The sequence below is a fragment of the Platichthys flesus genome, chromosome 5, assembly GCF_949316205.1.
Source record: "Platichthys flesus chromosome 5, fPlaFle2.1, whole genome shotgun sequence".
NCBI classification, from domain to species: Eukaryota; Metazoa; Chordata; class Actinopteri; order Pleuronectiformes; family Pleuronectidae; genus Platichthys; species Platichthys flesus.
Window position 1 is genome coordinate 11,433,393 of NC_084949.1, and position 17,439 is coordinate 11,450,831.

The 17,439-nt window shown below is 40.3% G+C and overlaps 2 protein-coding genes across 2 annotated transcripts; one reads left to right on the forward strand and one right to left on the reverse strand.

Moving 5' to 3' along the window:
* The first annotated feature begins 1,200 nt into the window (after positions 1-1,200).
* LOC133953421 (dynein regulatory complex subunit 4-like) lies at positions 1,201-9,176 on the forward strand. The gene is made up of 11 exons (XM_062387340.1): positions 1,201-1,296; positions 4,057-4,152; positions 4,392-4,589; positions 4,735-4,935; positions 5,024-5,078; positions 6,522-6,727; positions 6,933-7,100; positions 7,883-7,969; positions 8,055-8,264; positions 8,387-8,452; positions 8,548-9,176. Exons 1-11 carry the CDS (start codon positions 1,201-1,203, stop codon positions 8,665-8,667), a joined length of 1,503 nt encoding a protein of 500 aa, XP_062243324.1. The 3' UTR covers positions 8,668-9,176.
* stra6l (STRA6-like) lies at positions 8,881-17,329 on the reverse strand. Its single transcript, XM_062387053.1, has 18 exons — positions 16,462-17,329; positions 16,008-16,080; positions 15,498-15,598; positions 15,256-15,386; positions 15,037-15,157; positions 14,510-14,555; positions 14,280-14,405; positions 14,106-14,179; positions 13,333-13,441; positions 13,041-13,194; positions 12,778-12,853; positions 12,567-12,648; positions 12,355-12,403; positions 11,948-12,065; positions 11,722-11,841; positions 10,583-10,746; positions 10,016-10,159; positions 8,881-9,826 (listed from the first exon to the last, which is right to left on the reverse strand). Exons 1-18 carry the CDS (start codon positions 16,485-16,487, stop codon positions 9,585-9,587), a joined length of 1,956 nt encoding a protein of 651 aa, XP_062243037.1. The 5' UTR covers positions 16,488-17,329; the 3' UTR covers positions 8,881-9,584.
* Positions 17,330-17,439: the final 110 nt, after the last annotated feature.

Below are 17,439 nucleotides of genomic sequence, written 5' to 3' on the forward strand. Positions count from 1 at the left end.
GATATTTCCTCCGCAGCCTCCGTAAGCACGAGCTCGTTCACGGTCACAAGGTCACTACCGGTTCCTCAGATTTATTCATAATTTAAATTCAGCACAGTTGTATCAACACGTGTTCCTCAAATCTACACAATAAACATGTACCGACATGAAACCGTCACGTTTGAGGCAACGAGTAACGTCAAATAACGAAAGTACATGATGTATCTTATCTTTGTTGAACGGCAATTGCTGCATTTAAGTACGGTAGGAAATTCAAAGCATCTAATACTGCCGCACCAAACCTGAAATATAGCCTCTGTGGATTGTGCACTTAATGGAGAAAGCTTGAGCTGGCTCCAAAAAAATAACTTAAAATCCATTTTATAGTCCCATGATGTAACTTTTCCTCATTTTATTTTTATTTCCCTCTGTTTGTACAAGTTCAACTTTCAAATGCACAGTAGAGGCTTCCTAAGAGTTTCGTTTTTCTCTTTTGTTAGCACAGGCGTGATGTCTGCTGAGACCAGGAGGAGACACCAAATGTGTATTGCTTTTTAAGACACACTTTTGCTGAACACCTTCGTGATCTTATTTGAGTTTTAAATTCCCCATTCACAGTTAAGACGTTTTCCATGTTCGTTTAAAAACTGGTGATTTTTATTCTAATTTGGTGATGATTTTATGAGTCTGTTTAATATGGTAAAGCTCTTTGCAATATGATTTTCTTAGTTATCCGCATTTAAAGTACATTATTATTAAGCGATCCATTTGTATTGCACAAACCTCAAATGATAAGAATATCTGTGTAATGCAGCTGATTATAATAAAATGAATAAAAACTATTATCAAAGAATTGGCCAGCTGTACATCCATGTCCACTTCTAGAACAGATGTTACAGAAGAAATTGTGATTATGTACAAAGTCTCACATTTAACTCTGACTATATATAGACAATACAACAGGTCAGATTTGACTAAATGTATTTTTCAGCAGATGGTTCAAATGAATTAATAAAATCAGACACTCTAGATAGATAGATGGATACTTTATTAATCCCGTAGGAAGTTCTTGTGCCTTGTGACAACAAGAGCGCATTACTCCCCCAGCGACACGATGATCCACCCAAAAGGCGCTCTTCTACAATCTTGGATTTCAAGCCTTTGTTTTATGAATCAGAATCTATGGAAATTTTCCTTCAACAGTCCTCTCCTGGAGTGACTATGACCTCTGGCAGGGACTGTGACGCCACTTGGCTTGTCTGTGTTAGTGAGGCCATGACCCAAGCCTGTATCACCATGTCTGCCTGGGGAGAAGAGGTGCGGCTTTCTGAGAGGGATCAGATTAGGGTTTCTCAGCAAAGTGTGAAACAACATCCAGCACCTCCTGACCTTACTGTTAACAGGGGGTTCTACAAAAAATGTCATTGGTTAGTAAACTGAATATAAAAGTAATGAGGGAAGAAAGTTTAATTATATCTCGGATCAACATATCAATAAATTCAAGGTCATTTAAAGGGAATCCTTATTTTGTCAACATCTTGGTGCATCTAAGTCAGGGGTGTCCAAACTACGGCCCGTGGGCCAACTGCGGCCCGCTGTCCATTTTTAATTGGCCGAATAAAAAAATCACTTTAATGGCACTTACTAATAGCACTCTGTAGGTTTGCTTTATTTTTTAAAGAAATTCTTGATTCTTGTTGTTCTGGGTTTGTACCCCGAATGCACTTATTGTAAGTCGCTTTGGATAAAAGCATCAGCTAAATGAAATGTAATGGACTATGGCCCACTGTATTGCACTTCTGAGTTTAGACACTAGGTTGCACACTACTCACCAACTGGCGCCCAACTCACCAACTTACCTGCCAGCTGTCCCTCAGAACGCTGCATGCAGCCCCTCGGGATAAAAAGTTTGGACACCCCTGATCTAAGTGGATAGATTTAAGCAGGAGTTATTTAGTGGATTGTAAATGTCATAGCTACACACACACACACTGACCAGATGGCATTTTGTTGAATGTGGAGTATACAGAAGGCCTGTGTCTCTTCAGCTTGTTGGAGATGAGCAGCTGACAGAAACAAATCATGACTGGATTGTTATGATAGTGGTCAGCAAAGATCATCCCAATCCAAGTACTGTAGCAGAAACATGGGGAAATACTTTTAAAGCCACACATCATAGACGAGACAGAAGAGTATATTTACAATAGTCATATTGTTTATAGGTATGTCTAGAGACGGATATGCATGTGTTCAGGACCTCTGTGAGTACCTACATACTGAATATCAAACATTTTTACTGTATAGATTTGGAGATTTTTCAAAGTAAAGTCCAACATTCAAAGTACTTTAAAAACACTTTGCTCAATAAGTTCAGAGTGAGACTGCTATCCCTGTGTTCAGGACCTCTCTGACTACCTACATACTGAATATCAAAGTACTGTAAAAACACTTTGCTCAATACTTTCAGAGAGAGACTGATATGTCTGGACTTTACTTTGAAAAATCCCCAAATTTATACAGTAAAAATGTTTGATATTCAGTACATTGATAGTTTTCTATTCATAAAAATTACACAGGTAAGACAATATATGCTTCTTGTGAATTTAATCCAAGAAATAATTTTTCAATTATGCATTATGTATATGCTCCATGTCAACGGTTGTATTTTTCCTCTAACTTTGAGTACTGCGGTGCTGTCCCCTTTCTGGGCGGTTTGGATGCGTTTACCATAAGTGTCAGTGTATGAGTGCAGTAGAATTTCTGTGTCAGCTGATTTTACCAGAGATGCGAGTTTTGGCTGGCTTGACCGCAGTCATATATTTACACTGTTCTAATAGCATTTGACAAAAGGTTATTGAAGGGATCTTTATCATTGTCATTAATGCCACTTTACACTAATGTTTGCAGATAAGAAAATAGTTTTAGTTGAATTCTTCCCTCGATATTTTCTTTATGCATCATCAAGTTCTTGCTTCTCTACGTGACATTATGCTCTTGGGAAGTATGAATTAACAGATACCTGTGGAAAACTGTTGCTCTACTTTCAGAATCATTCAATAAACACAGGAAGTTAAAGTGTCAACGTGTCACAGTGACGCAGTCACAGACAAGGACATCAGACTTTCCCTGGATGATGCCTTTGAAATGTGGAAGGATGGAGACATCACCTTGGCAGCGGTGTTAAAGGGATTGACCACTCCCTCTGGAGCACATCGTATTATAAATAAGCCTGTCCTGGGTTTTTTATGTAGTATTCACCCTGTATTGTCCAACAGTTGCATTGACCAACCCACTACACAACTTCTTGTTTTAGACTTGTCGTAATGTAATGGTAGAACCTTAAGTCTGAATACTGGCCATCAGACAGAACTGTAGTGTCTTGTTGTGACATCTTTCTCCACTGCTAATGATAGTCTTCTGAACCAGCCACAGAATCAGGGCTCAGTCAAACATACTTATCTATTACTACACCATATTGCAGAATGTGCTTTGCCTGGAGTTAATCTTTGGTGAAACATATCACTGTCAAAACCTTTGATATGTTTAACTGGGCCCTTAGACCTGAAGGATTTGTTATTCTTTCATGTAAGTGAGGAAATTAAGTTTTAGGACTTCGTCATCACAGGCTAGTGAGCATACTCAGTACTTTCCAATACATAAACCCAGAGAATGTTTTGTTAAACCTATAGAATCTGTTGCATGTTGACGAAGGGAAATATAAAGTTTGCGTTTTTACAAGAAACTGGCTCAACTCAACAGTAAGCTATTGGTTTAGCCATCAGCTTACAGTTATCAGCAGCATTAGCTGCATCATGGCAGCTGCCTTTAAACAGTGCAGCAACCAAGGCCCTTGCCTTTAAACAGTGTAACATCGCAGCTGGCTTGGATGTTACACTGTGACAGCTGGCTTACATATCAGTGGCAGATTCTATTGACACAGGAAGTGCAACGAGCGACCGCTTCCACGATTTGAACTTGCCCTTACTGCGATGGTGAGTGAAGTTTCTATTGTTTCCTTTATGATGCATTAGCGCATGTTAGCTTAGCATCAGTGTTTAAACATCTGTTTGTTTCCAGGCACCTAAGAGTAAGAAGCCCGGGAAAAAGAATTCCGGGAAAAATAAGTCCTCTGCGGTGGTGGTCAGTCGGTCCACAGAGATGACCAAGGAACAGGTCAGAAGCTAACTATGCTAACATGGCTACAACATTAGCTTCAGACTAAATCACATGATACAAACTGTTAAAACTGACTCCACTGTTTGGAGATTCACATATATGTGTACATAAACATGTATATTACATGTTTAGTAGTATTATTATATCGGTATATTATATCACACTTTTCTTTACTGTGGATATAAATATAATGATTTATTTAAGAACTGTGAAGAGCTCCCACTCTGTCCCCGTAGATGGAGGAGCTAATTGTTCATCTCGGTGAGGAGTTGAAGCGGGTGCGGGAGGAGAAGAGGATCTTCAAGCTTGAGAGTGAGAAGAACCAGTCAGTCTGGGAAACTTGCAGGAGACACATGGAGAAGGTGAAGGATGTGCTGAGGCAAAGACACCGGGAGAGAGAGGAGTTTCAGCAGCGCCACCGAGTGGAGATCAGTGTGAGTTGCACGTTTGTCCTCTGGTGCCACAATATTTCCAGACATTTTGTATTATTTTATAAACGTGATTTTTGTTTTTTAATTGACAATTTTAGAATAATCAGGAGGTTTTCCTCTAACGATCAGTGTGATGGTTGATGTCCAGGTTTACAAGGAGAAGCTGATGCACGTCCTGTCTGAGCAGCACAACACCATCTCCGAGCTGAAGATTGACACCGCGGCCTCCGCATCACTGATACAGAACCAGCACGCCGAGTCAGAGCTGGCACTGCGGAGAGAAACAATGCAGGCGGACGCCAGAGAGAAGACACTTTGCAACAAAAAGTTCATCGAGGAACTCAAACTGGTAAGTCAGATTGAACCTCTACACTATAACACTCTTTAGCTTTTCTGTACTTTATTTATTCAATTGAACATCGTTTGATCCTAAACAGAAACACCAGGTCGAACTGTTGGAGATGACAGACAACTATGACCGGAGAAACAGAGGTAAATTAACTGAATCTGAACTGGCTGGTCAGAACATGCACTGTTAACAAAGACTGACGACAGGACGGCTCTCAGAATGAAGCCATATCATCTGTATCGCCCCCTGGTGTCTGGCTGCAGTAAAAGTCATAAACCTCTTCCTTGTTAGAAGACGGGACTTGGGCGAAAGTAAAAAATAAAATCAAAGTAGACGTAAAATGAATGTTTGTCAAAGATGGTTTCTGTCATTTAAAAAAAATTCACACATGTTTGTTCAAGTGTTTCTGATCAGTTTTGTTTTTATTAGTTATTTGATGATAAAATTGATTGACATCTGACACCGACTCCTGATTGGTCAAGCACTTTAGGGTGAGATATTTAAGCTTCATCTTTGTACAGTGGGAGGAAGGGGAGATGTGTCAGCATCTTCATTTACAGTTTCAGTTTTAGACTTGGACAAATAATGTTAGTATGACGGGATCATGTGATTGATCACATGACCAATCAGAGGAGGAAAAATAAATATAGATCAACCCACATCTTTAAAGACAGTTCTTAGAATTTATTCAGTTTGTCTTCCTGCAACAAAATATGTTTATAATAATTTAATCAGCAGGAATAACAATTATGATTCCAACAAATTAATGATCTTTTGTAGATAAAACAATTATAATCAGATTAACTGATGAATAAATAAACTAATCAGATTCTGTTTGTTTTTATGGACAAGTGTCAAGAAAATGAATTTCATTAAGATATGTTTATTCATACCAAACACATGCACAGACATGCACAACACACCCATGCAATGGCAGGCAAATTCAACCTCTGCATTTGACCCATCTGGTGCAGGACACACAGAGCAGTGAGCGACCATGTACGGCGCTCGGGGAGCAGATGTTGGGGGAGTAAGGTGCCTTGCTCAGGGGCACTAGACAGGGTAGGGAGACTCTTGGATTGTTGGACAGATAAATCCAGGTTCGTCTTTTGTTGTCTCTCCGTGGAGTCGAACCAGAGACGAACCAGAGACCTTCTCTGCCCATAGTCCAAGTTTCTGCCACTAGACCACCACCTCTCTTTATCTATTCTTTAAGCTTTAATATATTTGTTAAACTATAAAAAAAATACTCATTCATAATTCAAATTTATAATGCCTATTAAAGTATCACATTTCAAGTGTTAAAGAATTACATTAATAAATCCATCTTTTGCTTTAGTTGTTTACAAATGAAGATCTAAAAGATTTCTGACAAACGTGGTCATAGCTGCAGGCTGATAAATGATTGTGGTGTAACATTAAACTATTGTTCTTAATGATTCAGCTAAATATTATTATAAAACAGAAAACTGAGGCTCTAAAAGACTTTAATTCTGAAGGTTTAGGCTTTATTTTTTTGCCCTGAATCCGTTTAACCGACTTTCCCTTTCTGATGAACTCTAATTCTTATTCTATCATTTCAATAGAGCTGGAGGTGAAATTTAACCAGAAAATGGAGGCGACCATCGAGGTGGAGGAAAGGAAGCGGAAGTTGGAGGTCAATGAGCTTGACGATCGGTTGGCCGCTCGATTTATAGAGCTGACGGAGGATCACGGCCGTGCTCTCAAAGTAGCTCAGGATTATTACTCCAGCATTCAGAACAAAGTGCTGGCGGACGAGAAGGAGCTGAAGGTGAGAGACAGACAGTTAGTGACCTTTGAGTGTTCAAAGGTCACAGTGGCCTGAAAATAAGTAGTCCAACTCCTGTTTGTTGAAAATGTTAAAAAACGTTACAAGTGTCACTATAATCATCAATTTATTTTTTATGACACTTGATCAAAGGTTCGACAGTTTTGACATTTTCAGTTTTATGTGGGGTGCTTCTGTTTTTGTCCAGGAGGAGGCAGCAGAGGCGCTGAAGCAGCTGACACGAGTGGACAAGAACCTTTCAGTCGCTCAGCGAGAAAACAAGCATCTTCGCCAGTCTCTGCACGAAGCCCAGCAGGAGCTGCCCGAGCTCCGTGCTCAGCTGCAAGATTACAACAAGACCAAGGCCAAGATGGTGGTGCGTTCATATCTCACAACCTGATCTGAACCCAAACACATCACAGACTAGTTCTCTTTGATCTCATAACATTGGTTTTCAGTGTTGACTTGTTTTCTAAGTTTGTTTCTCTTCTCAGACTTTGGTGTTAAAGGTTTTAAAGATAATCCTGGTTTGTTTCCAGCTGGTGACGATTCGTGGCTCTCACGTTCATGGTGTCAGCGAAACAAAATGAAACCGTTCATCTGAAGATTGTCTCATTTACGTCGTCTGTTTACAAATTAAACAGACGATGGACAGGGGTGGAAATGTAAACTCTCTGACGGAGGTTAAAGGTTCAGATTTATTGACATCTAGTGGTGAAGTTGCATGTTGCAGCTGAATACCCCTCACCTACCCCTCCCATTCCAATCATGAAGGAAAACCTGTGGTTGCCAGTTGACATCAAAACTCAGACGGTGTTTAGTTTGTCCAGTTTGGGCTCCTGTCAAAAACATGGCAGCCTCTGTAGAGGGGACCCACTCCCGATCTTAATATAAAGTATTTAAACATAAAAGGGCCCATTCTAGGGTTAAGAAAAATACTATTTATACAATTTAGATGAACCACACTTGTGGAAACGTCACAAGTTTACTTTATATTCAGTTTCAGCCAATAGATCCCTTTCACCTAAATCGTACACACAGGACCTTTGACTGTTTTTTTAATAGAAACCAAACCTCCGTCACATTATTTGTAGAATTGAAACGTAAACTAACGTCTCTGATCGATCATTTTCTTCTAAACATCTGATGGTGTGACAGAAGTCCGGTGCTCGGGCGAAGGTCGCCGAGAAGGAGCTGTGGGATCTGAACATCGAGCACGAGCTGCTGCGGCAGGCTTTGGAAAAGGTAACGTGGATGTGTGTTGTCACGTGACGTCCAGTCAGCGCGGCGGCGGCGGGAGTTGACCCGAGGTTGTGCTGGTTGTCGGCAGGTTCAGGAGGAGTGCGACGAGCTGCAGAGGAAGCAGAAGGAGATCAAGTTGGCCCTGCAGCAGAAGAGAGGCCTGGAGCACCTGCGGCTGGAGATGAGGCTCGCTGCTCTGACGGAAACGGTGGAGACGACGGAGGCCCAGCTCCGCGCCGCGCTCTCCACGGCTGCCGCCAAGGACACCGACAAGAGCAGCGCCTCCAGCATGCTTAGGGTGAGTGTCCCCGAGGGCGAAGGTTCAGAGCGGACATGGCTCTTCTCCACAGGTGTGACGTCGGGACACGTCCTCCGTAGACATCACTTTGTGTTTCACGTCTGTGATTCTACTTCTCGTAGGAAACGTTGGAGTCAAAACAAGGGACCATTGCTGCGTTAGAGGAGGAGCTGGCTCTCAGGCATAAGGTGAGTCCCCAGTGGACACGTTAAAGTGAGGCTGTAAATACACGTCAGTTCCTGTGGTGACACGCTGACCATTTGACCTATGATTTGACATGCAGGATTACGAGCAGCTGCTGCAGACCTCTACCGGCAGACTCAGGGCCCTGGGCGTCCCCCTGCACGACTTCCCCTTCAGGCCCGCCAAGCAGACACTCAATAAGTCCTACGCAGGAGTATAGAAAAACTGCACGTAGTTGAGAGCGTCACGTATTAGGCAACGAGTGAGGTAAATGCCTAAAATACACGTTTTTCTTTAAATCTTTGTTGGATGGCAACTGCTGTTTTAAGTACCGTATAGGACCGTTATATATCTAATTTAGCTGCATTGGGCATTTAATGTAGAAAGCTTGAGCAAAAAATAGGTCCTGAAATCCATTTTCAGTCCGGTGATGCAACTTTAACCATTTAGCTTTTTATTTCACCTTTTTTGTGCAACATATCCACATTTTCATCTTTCAAATGCACAGAAAAAGCTTCCTAAGAGTTTCTCTTTTGTTAGCACAGGCCCGATATCTGCAGATTTTATGATTAGTCTGTTTTATACGGTAAAGCTCTTTGCAATGTGAATTTCTTACAGTTGTCGCCTATCCAGCTAGATCTGTATTGCACAAACCTCAAATGATAAGCAGAATATCTGTGTGATGCAGCTGATTATAATAAAAATGGAATAAAAACTATTATAAAAGAATTGGCCAGCTGTACCTCCATGTCCACTTCTAGAACATATGTTACAGTAGTTGTTGTGATTATGTACAATGGTTCACATTTACCTCTGACTATTTATAGACAATACATCAGTTGAAATTTGACTTAATCTTGCTCTTAAAAGCAGCTTTTTCTATAGTCGATGGTATAAACACATAAAGCATAAGTTTTCTCGAAAACAACAACACATATTTAAATCTTTCAACTGCATACAATTAATCTCTGGTACTGGTTATCACACTATCATTATATGACATGAGTAGAAAGATGAAATCTACCTGTGATCACATTAACCACGTCAAATCGGTCTGATTGTAGTGTCATGCTTTGCCTTTGCCTTGTGAGACGACAAACCTTCGTTTTATGAATAAGAATCAATGGAAATTGTTCTTCAACATTCCACTGCTGGAGTGACTATGACTTCTGGCAGGGACTGTGACGCCACTTGGCTTGGCTGCGTTAGTGAGGCCATGACCCAAGCCCGCACCACCATGTCTGCCTGGGGAGATGAAGATGTCCGTAACAATGAGGATGAGGAGAGGTGCTGCTGTCTGAGCAGGATCAGATGAGGGTTTCTCAGCAAAGTGTAAAACAACATCCAGCGCCTCCTGGCCTTACTGTTAACAGGGGGTTCTACAACAAAAAAAGTTAGTGTATAATTAATTGGAAATAAAACATAATGAGGAAAGAAATGCACAAATAAAAATTATATCTCGGATCAATATATCAAAAAGTGCAAGGTCATTTAAGGGGATTCCTAACTTTGTTAAAAAGTAGTTATTTAGTGGATTTTACATATCATAGCTACACACACACACTGACCAGATGGCATGTTGTTGAATGTGGAGTATACAGAAGCCTTGTGTCTCTCCAGCTTGTTGGAGACGAGCAGCTGACAGAAACACACCATGACTGGATTGTTATGATAGTGGTCAGCAAAGATCATCCCAATCCAAGTACTGTAGCCTGGAACATGGGGAAATACTGTTACAGCCACGCACCATAGATGACACAGAATAGTATATTTACAATAGTCATGTTTAAAGGTATATATAAATATATATACACACATATAAAAAAGATATGTCTATCATATATTTGTTGTTTTTTCAATATTTTAGGAAAATGCTTAATTAAGGAAACAATAGATTATTGACTGGATTGCTAATTAACCATCTCACTTATCTAAAAACACATTAAAAAGTAATACATGTATATACACTGCCTGCTTTATATAAAGCTTCTCTGTCATATTCCTAAACCCACTTCTTGTCCTTGTCTTGATAAACACAGTATGACAATGCTTTGTGAAATTCTGACATCTACTGGATGATGTTTTGCAAGCACCTCAGAGATTATGTATTTTTGTTGGATTGAAATTCATCTCACCAGCATCCATGCTTTCATATCCTCTCTGCATGATGGTTCGGTCTAAGCGTGACACCAGCCACGTTCCTACAAAGATACTGCACAGCAGCCTCATGATGCAGTTGCTGATCCCCATCACCACGTTGTAGAAAAAGAAGAAGTAGTTGAAGCAGTGGAACGCCTTCCTGTAGAAGAGGAGGAGAGGAAAGTACTGCACCATACAGATTTACAATGTTCTAATAGCATTTGACAAAGGGTTTTTGAATGGATCTTCGTTATTTTGAAACATGACAATTCATTAATGTCACTTTACGCTAATGTTTGCTTATAAGAAACAATTTTTAGTTTATTTCTTTCCCTTGATATTTTCTTTATGCATCATCATCAAGTTCTTGCTTCTCTACGTGACATTAAGCTCTATGGTGAGAAATCCTATTTTTACATGAATTAACATACCTGCATAAAACTGTGGCTCTACTTCCCCTGGAGATGTCTTTGAAATGCAGACTGATGGATACATCACCTTGGCAGAGGTGTTGAAGGGATCGACTTAATGGGTTACTGGCAGACTGGAGCACATTGTATTCTAAATTGGCCTGTCCAGGGTTTTGATGTCGTATTCACCTTTTGTTGTCACACAGACTCATTGACCAGCCCACTACACAACCTCTTGTTTTAGACTTGCCTTAATGTAATGGTAGAACCTGAACTCTGAATGCTGGCCATCAGACAGAACTATAGTGTCTCGTCGTGACGTCTGTCTCCACTGCAGAGTGAATGAAACTCATATGAAACAGCCACAGAATCAGGGCGCAGTCACACATACTAAACTATTGTTATACCATATTGCAGAAGGTGCTTTGCCTGGAGTCAAACTTTGGTGAACTTTGACCTGTGATATGTTTAACTGGGCCCTTAGACCTGAAGGACTTTTTATTCTTTCACAAATGTAAGTGAGGAAATGAAGTTTTAGATGTTCGTCATCACATTATATCCTGAGCCAGTCCACATAACACAGCAAATAATTAAATTAACATTTTTTAATCTCCTGCTTTATTACCATCTCTTCCGCTTTCTACAGTATTTGCAAGTAAATAGATGATCTGAGTGTTAGTGTTGTGTCCATTTGATGTTTTTATGGTGCCCACTAATAATCCCACCTGTTGTTAAGAGCTAGAGGTTTGTCTTTGTCTGTCGGAGATATTTTGTCCTGGAGGAAGAAGATCTGCACCAGAAGAATCTGGAGAATCACCAGGCCGATTACCAGGCCGATGGTGAGACTGAGAGACAACGGAGAAAAAAGTGAAAAATCTATCAGTAACAGTGTCTTTCTCACAATCTAGCCATCCAATCATATATTCACAACCACAGGGAAAGTATTCTTACACAATGATTCCCAGGTTGGTGATCATAATCAGTTGTCTCCCATGCTGTATAGGGATAACCAGCACATAGGCCACGGCCAGGGCCAACAGGAAGTGGACAAAATGGACAATCAGATAGCCTAAAAAAAAACAGAAAAAAACAAACATAGGAGAGTCATGCATACATGAGCAACTATATTTAGTGTAATTATTATGTTAGCAGATTCTTGTAAAGAGGGATCGCTCATATCTACACTTTGAAATGATCATTGAGGCTAATGCAATATTGTATTTTGTAGCTGCCTCTGTGATACTTTAGACACATTTTCTGTATTTATGTGACACATTTAATATCAAAGGAATGAAAAGTTTCATGTTTTCCCTCATTTTGTGGGTTCAGACACGTGTCTTGGATAATGGAAAGCTCACCCCACAGTGTAAACGCGATTTGCCATCCAGAGTATCTTGCAATTGAAGCCTGTAAAAGTCAATGAGAAAAGTCTGTTTGCCCAAACGAGTGTGTGAAATATGTCATAATATAAGAAAAATAAATACAAAGAGATGCAAACAACAATGCATTTAATATATTTAGACAACTGTGTGTGTGTGTGTGTGTGTGTGTGTGTTTGTGTGTGTCTTACTACGCTGACAGCCGAACTAGGTTTGTGAAACTTCTCAGGAATAAAACCTTTCTGTCCTCTCCACAGTCTCTTCAAGTGTTTCCTACATCATTAGTAAAACATGTAGATAAATTATCATTAAATATGATCTATTTTAAATACATTTTTAATAATTTTACAATAATATTTTTTAGTTGTACATTGTAGTTTAGATTTGTTATGGATCTCTAACCTGTAACATGCCAATACATGGAAAGTGTACCCAACAGAGTTGAGACTAGCAAAGATGGTGGTAGCTAGCCAACACTCTGAAAATAAAGAAAGAAGTTAAAGTTAAAGAAGTTAGATCGTGTTTCATTAAGTGATAACCATCATATATAGCAGATGAAAGACTAACTAAGACTTAAGACTAGAGGAAGCTGGGCAGATCTCACATTAATCCCACAGACCATGAAAGCACCAGACCATATGGGGGGTGCAGATCGACTCACTCACTCCGAGCCACGTCAATGAATTCTTCCAGCTGTGGTATCATGGCTCCCAGAGCCTCACTCTGGTTACAAGAAGAAACCAGTTGCTGCAATGTGTTCTTCCACCTGTCCACTTGGCCAAAAGCCACATTACTGAGAGTGTAGTCTGCGATAGTCATCTGGAGAAATTACAAAAGACAAAATGAATACAACTGTCCCTGACGCACATGCACAGATTATTTACTTGGGTAAAATGTTCTGACCAGAGCCCACAGTTGAGATATTTGATTTTACATAATTATAAGAGCTGTCTTTACCGTATAAAGGCCTATGAGGGATATAATGGAAGTGCCAATGATCCTGTTGGGGAACTTGAAGTGCGGGTCCCACTCATACACCCGCCTCTGGAACCAGCTGAGTGGTTCACTGTAACACAAAAAGGTCAAAACCCCTGTAGGTGTATATATATGTAGGTGTGTGTACACAGATCCAGGCTGCTTTCAAGTGTCACCTGAATACTCGCACTGGAACTACAAATATTGCGAGAGCTGCTGCAGGAGTAGCATTATTTAAACATAACAACTTTCTAACTCGGACTCTCACAATATCAATGCGTTAAGGGAACTAAGTCTAAAAGTATGGATACTGAAGTTTACCAGCAGCACATGAACACACCTCACTGGATATTAAGCCAGACTGCACTGAGCTGCTTTACCACACAACGGTAATATACAATTTTTTTAAAGATATGGTTAGACAGACTTCCATCTTGATTGATTATCATATTTCAAAAAAATACTTATGATAACACAACATAGCAAAATATACGTATCAATTATAATAAATAGGAATTTTAATTTCTAAACTATAGTGAACTTAGAGAAGAAAATATGTTTGCCTGAAATCTTGTCAAAAAAAGACATCAATACATCTTTCAGGTTATGTTTTTGTTCGCATTAAAAGTTTCACAATTAATAGTAAACTAGTTAGAACTTGAAATAGAGGATTTCATAACAGGAAATTAACCCTTAAACCAAACAACAAGAAACCCACTTGAATGCAGCATTGTTTGTATGAGTGTGTGTTGTACCTGTGTGCTGGTGCTTTCCTCAGCAGTCCCTTCACATGCTGCACCTGGTGTTGCCCAATCAGCTCCTCAGGGTCCTGGCAGCATATTCAGCACAAACATTCAAAAATTTAAAAAATAATCTATAATCAGTCACAGCTCATCCCTTCAGAGATTTCACGCATGAGTCAAACCGACCTCCTGTTCCAACCGCAGCCGTATTCGAACACCTTTAACCAGAATGTAAATAAACCGTCCCAAGAGGAAGATGTGGGAGAGGATGCACGGCCACTGGATGATCACCTTCTGGTATGGACCTAAAATCTATAAATTCACACAAAGTCTTCCAGTCATTTGCTTTTTCACGAGGATACACACTGCAGCCGGCACAATGCGCTTCCACAAGCGGGGGTTCAGTACTCACCTACCTTACCATCAGGACAGGTGAACGTGTCCCACACTGTGATGATGATCCTACAAACAAGGCATGTATTATTTTTGTGTGGTAAAATATTGTGTTCCTACACATAACTCTGCCAAAGACTTTGTTAAATATTTCACGCCCTGTTCGATGGTTTGTGTTTTTGTTGTTTGTCCACAGGTAAAAACTACTAAAAAGATTTCAATGAAACATTAAAAAAATGTCCCCCTTTCTTTAAAATCGCAATAGATGTAGGCATTTTTTGTCTTTTTTTTATCAATCTATCAGCTATTTATTCATAGATCTTGATAAAAATAACTACAAACATTTATGAGACTGATTTTTATGAATGTGCACAATTTCGTGCAGATCCAAATTAAAGTCTGGATCTACTGAATTTAATTATGGTTTCACAAGGGGACGGTTTGGGCCTTGGTGGAGGCTGTCTTAATGCACTCCTGCAGAATGACTTCACATTTGGTGACATGTAACTAGTATGTCACTATAACATATGTAAGTAGGCTAAATACCCACCAGGACAGAGAGTACAGTATCCCCAGCACAGCACCAACTGTTCGGAAAGGCGTGGATAGACAAGCAAAGAAAGGGAAATACACCATGCCCACTTCTAAAGCTCCAACCAGGTACACAAGAGCTGCGGGGAACAGTCAGCAAACATCACATCAGTTAATGCATTTCATTTACTCTTTACTTAGGCTAAAGATGTGTGTTTATGGATATGAGAGGAAGTACCTCGAGCCCAGGCTGGGAGGGTGAAGGGGATGTAACTTTCAGAGAACAGCAGCAGGACGCTGCTGGAAACTGCACCAAAAGCAAACCCATAGGACCAACGGTTACTGAGGCTGCCTATAGTGTCCAAAGGCCTGGGGGACATCAATGACAGCATTTCATAAACATATAGCTACTTCGCTGAGGTGGCTGTCAAAGACCTAGGGTCCTCTTCACAGATTTAGTTGTTGTTGTTGCTCACTTACACCACGATGCCAAAACGTCCCCCCAGGAAGGGCAGTCTCCGGTCGATGGCCAGGCTGTATGCTCTCTTCTGGAGGAATGACAGCACCGCTACAATAAACACCTGGAAAACATTATATCAATACACATAAACAAATCTACTGGAACAAATACATTGACTTGTGCTGTATATTACAGAGGTGGCAGGATGATCTGCTGAATCAAGGGGCCATCGTGTAAAAAGAGGCCTCATATACAACACTGTGTACATCTTGAGTGATGCCGCTTGATCCAAAGCTCTCCTTGTGTTTTGTTGCAATGCTACATATTGTGATTCTGTTCATCCACGTCCTATAATTTACAGGTTGAGTCAAAATGTTGATTCTCAGGATACTTTTCGGCTCCCGTTGACATTCATCTCAGTGCACGACAAACAACCAAATGAAGAAGCACAACAAAATGTTAGTTTCAGGGAGAAGTCACTTTCAAAGGGGTTACGTTCATGCTGCAGATTCGATGGATGGACGACTTACTGCAGGTATGAGTGATAGGTGCAGGAAGAGTTCCACAGAGATTCCACTCTGACAGACCTGAATTGTGGAGATCCTGGAGAAGCAGTAAGAGTATGAACATGAAAATGATCCAGTGACAAAATGAACCTGAGTCTAAATGAATGTGACCAGAGGGACCTGAGTGGAACAGACAAAGCCTTAACTTTACTCAACAAAATATAATAACTGAAGGAAGGCAGACATCAGCACATAAGACTGTGTTTGTGAGATCGTTAAACATTAACAATTTATAGTCCAAGTTCTCAAAGTCTATGTGTGCAATGCTCTGTTTGCTAATCCTTCCTTCTAAGTCTCCAGGTTCAGGTTTGCTCTCCCTCCGTCTTCAGGTAGCTTATCTCAAACTTTACCTTAACGAGCTGACGATAACAAAGTACAGAGCAGCATCGTAATGTATCTTGATAGAGACTGTACTCACTCGTCTTCCACACGGTCGTTTTCCATCCTGGATCAGTCCTTTGCTTGAAGCCTGCTCCACTGTGAACATATAGGAAGTGACTGTGGATCAATGTCTCTTCTCTATTTCCTGGTTTCAGTCATGTGACTCCCACATTTGACCCCAGGATACAACACTTTGTGCTACGTCTTTATTTGCTCACACATTTTTGTCCATATCACACACACACACACGCACGCACACACACACACACACATGCTCACACAAGCACACACACTAACACACACACACACATTACATTTCAGTGACCTACAATAATGGCATTAAGCCATGAGGGTTCAAACCCAGAACAACAAGAATCAAGAAAGTTCAAATTTCTTTAAGAAAGACAAACTACACGGTGCTATAAGTAAGTGCCGTTAAGTGCTACAACAATTTTTGTTTTAACTTTAGAATTTTTTTTTTGATTCAAAGTATAGTTGGTGCATAAACACACACACACACACACAGACACACACACACACACAAACACACACACACACACACACACAAACACACACAAGCACACACACACACTATTGACTACTGTGTTACTCAGTAAAAGAGTGTAAACAATTAGCTCACGCACCGAGATGACCAACAGATCATTCACCCCGTGTGTGTCTGCTTTACAAAGGAATGCGTGTCAGATTGTGTTACAGAAACCAATAAATTCCATTTCCTTTCTTTCCTTTCACCTGATATCTGCTTTGTTTATTCGTTATTAATTTATTCTAATTCTAGCACATGTTTTACTCTATATGTCCATTTATCCATTATCTTCACAACTTTTCTGTTATGAGGGGAGCCGCAGCCAATCCCAGCCGAAAGGCGGGGCACAACCTGGACAGATGGCAAGGCCGTCACATAACTGTTTTTCTCCTATATACATAACCCACACTTCAAAATGATGCTAAATTGAGTGAGTTATTGATAAAGAAAAATATAGACATCACAAGA

Coding starts and splice junctions, on each gene's coding strand:
- LOC133953421 (XM_062387340.1), top strand. CDS start 1,201: ATGACCTCTGGCAGGGACTGTGACGCCACTTGGCTTGTCTGTGTTAGT. Junction 1,297..4,056: donor TGTCTGCCTGGGGAGAAGAG/GTGCGGCTTTCT, acceptor GTTTGTTTCCAG/GCACCTAAGAGTAAGAAGCC. Junction 7,970..8,054: donor TGCGGCAGGCTTTGGAAAAG/GTAACGTGGATG, acceptor GGTTGTCGGCAG/GTTCAGGAGGAGTGCGACGA.
- stra6l (XM_062387053.1), bottom strand. CDS start 16,487: ATGGAAAACGACCGTGTGGAAGACGA. Junction 15,387..15,497: donor GGACGTTTTGGCATCGTGGT/GTAAGTGAGCAA, acceptor GATGTCCCCCAG/GCCTTTGGACACTATAGGCA. Junction 13,442..14,105: donor AGGAAAGCACCAGCACACAG/GTACAACACACA, acceptor TTTGTGTTACAG/TGAACCACTCAGCTGGTTCC.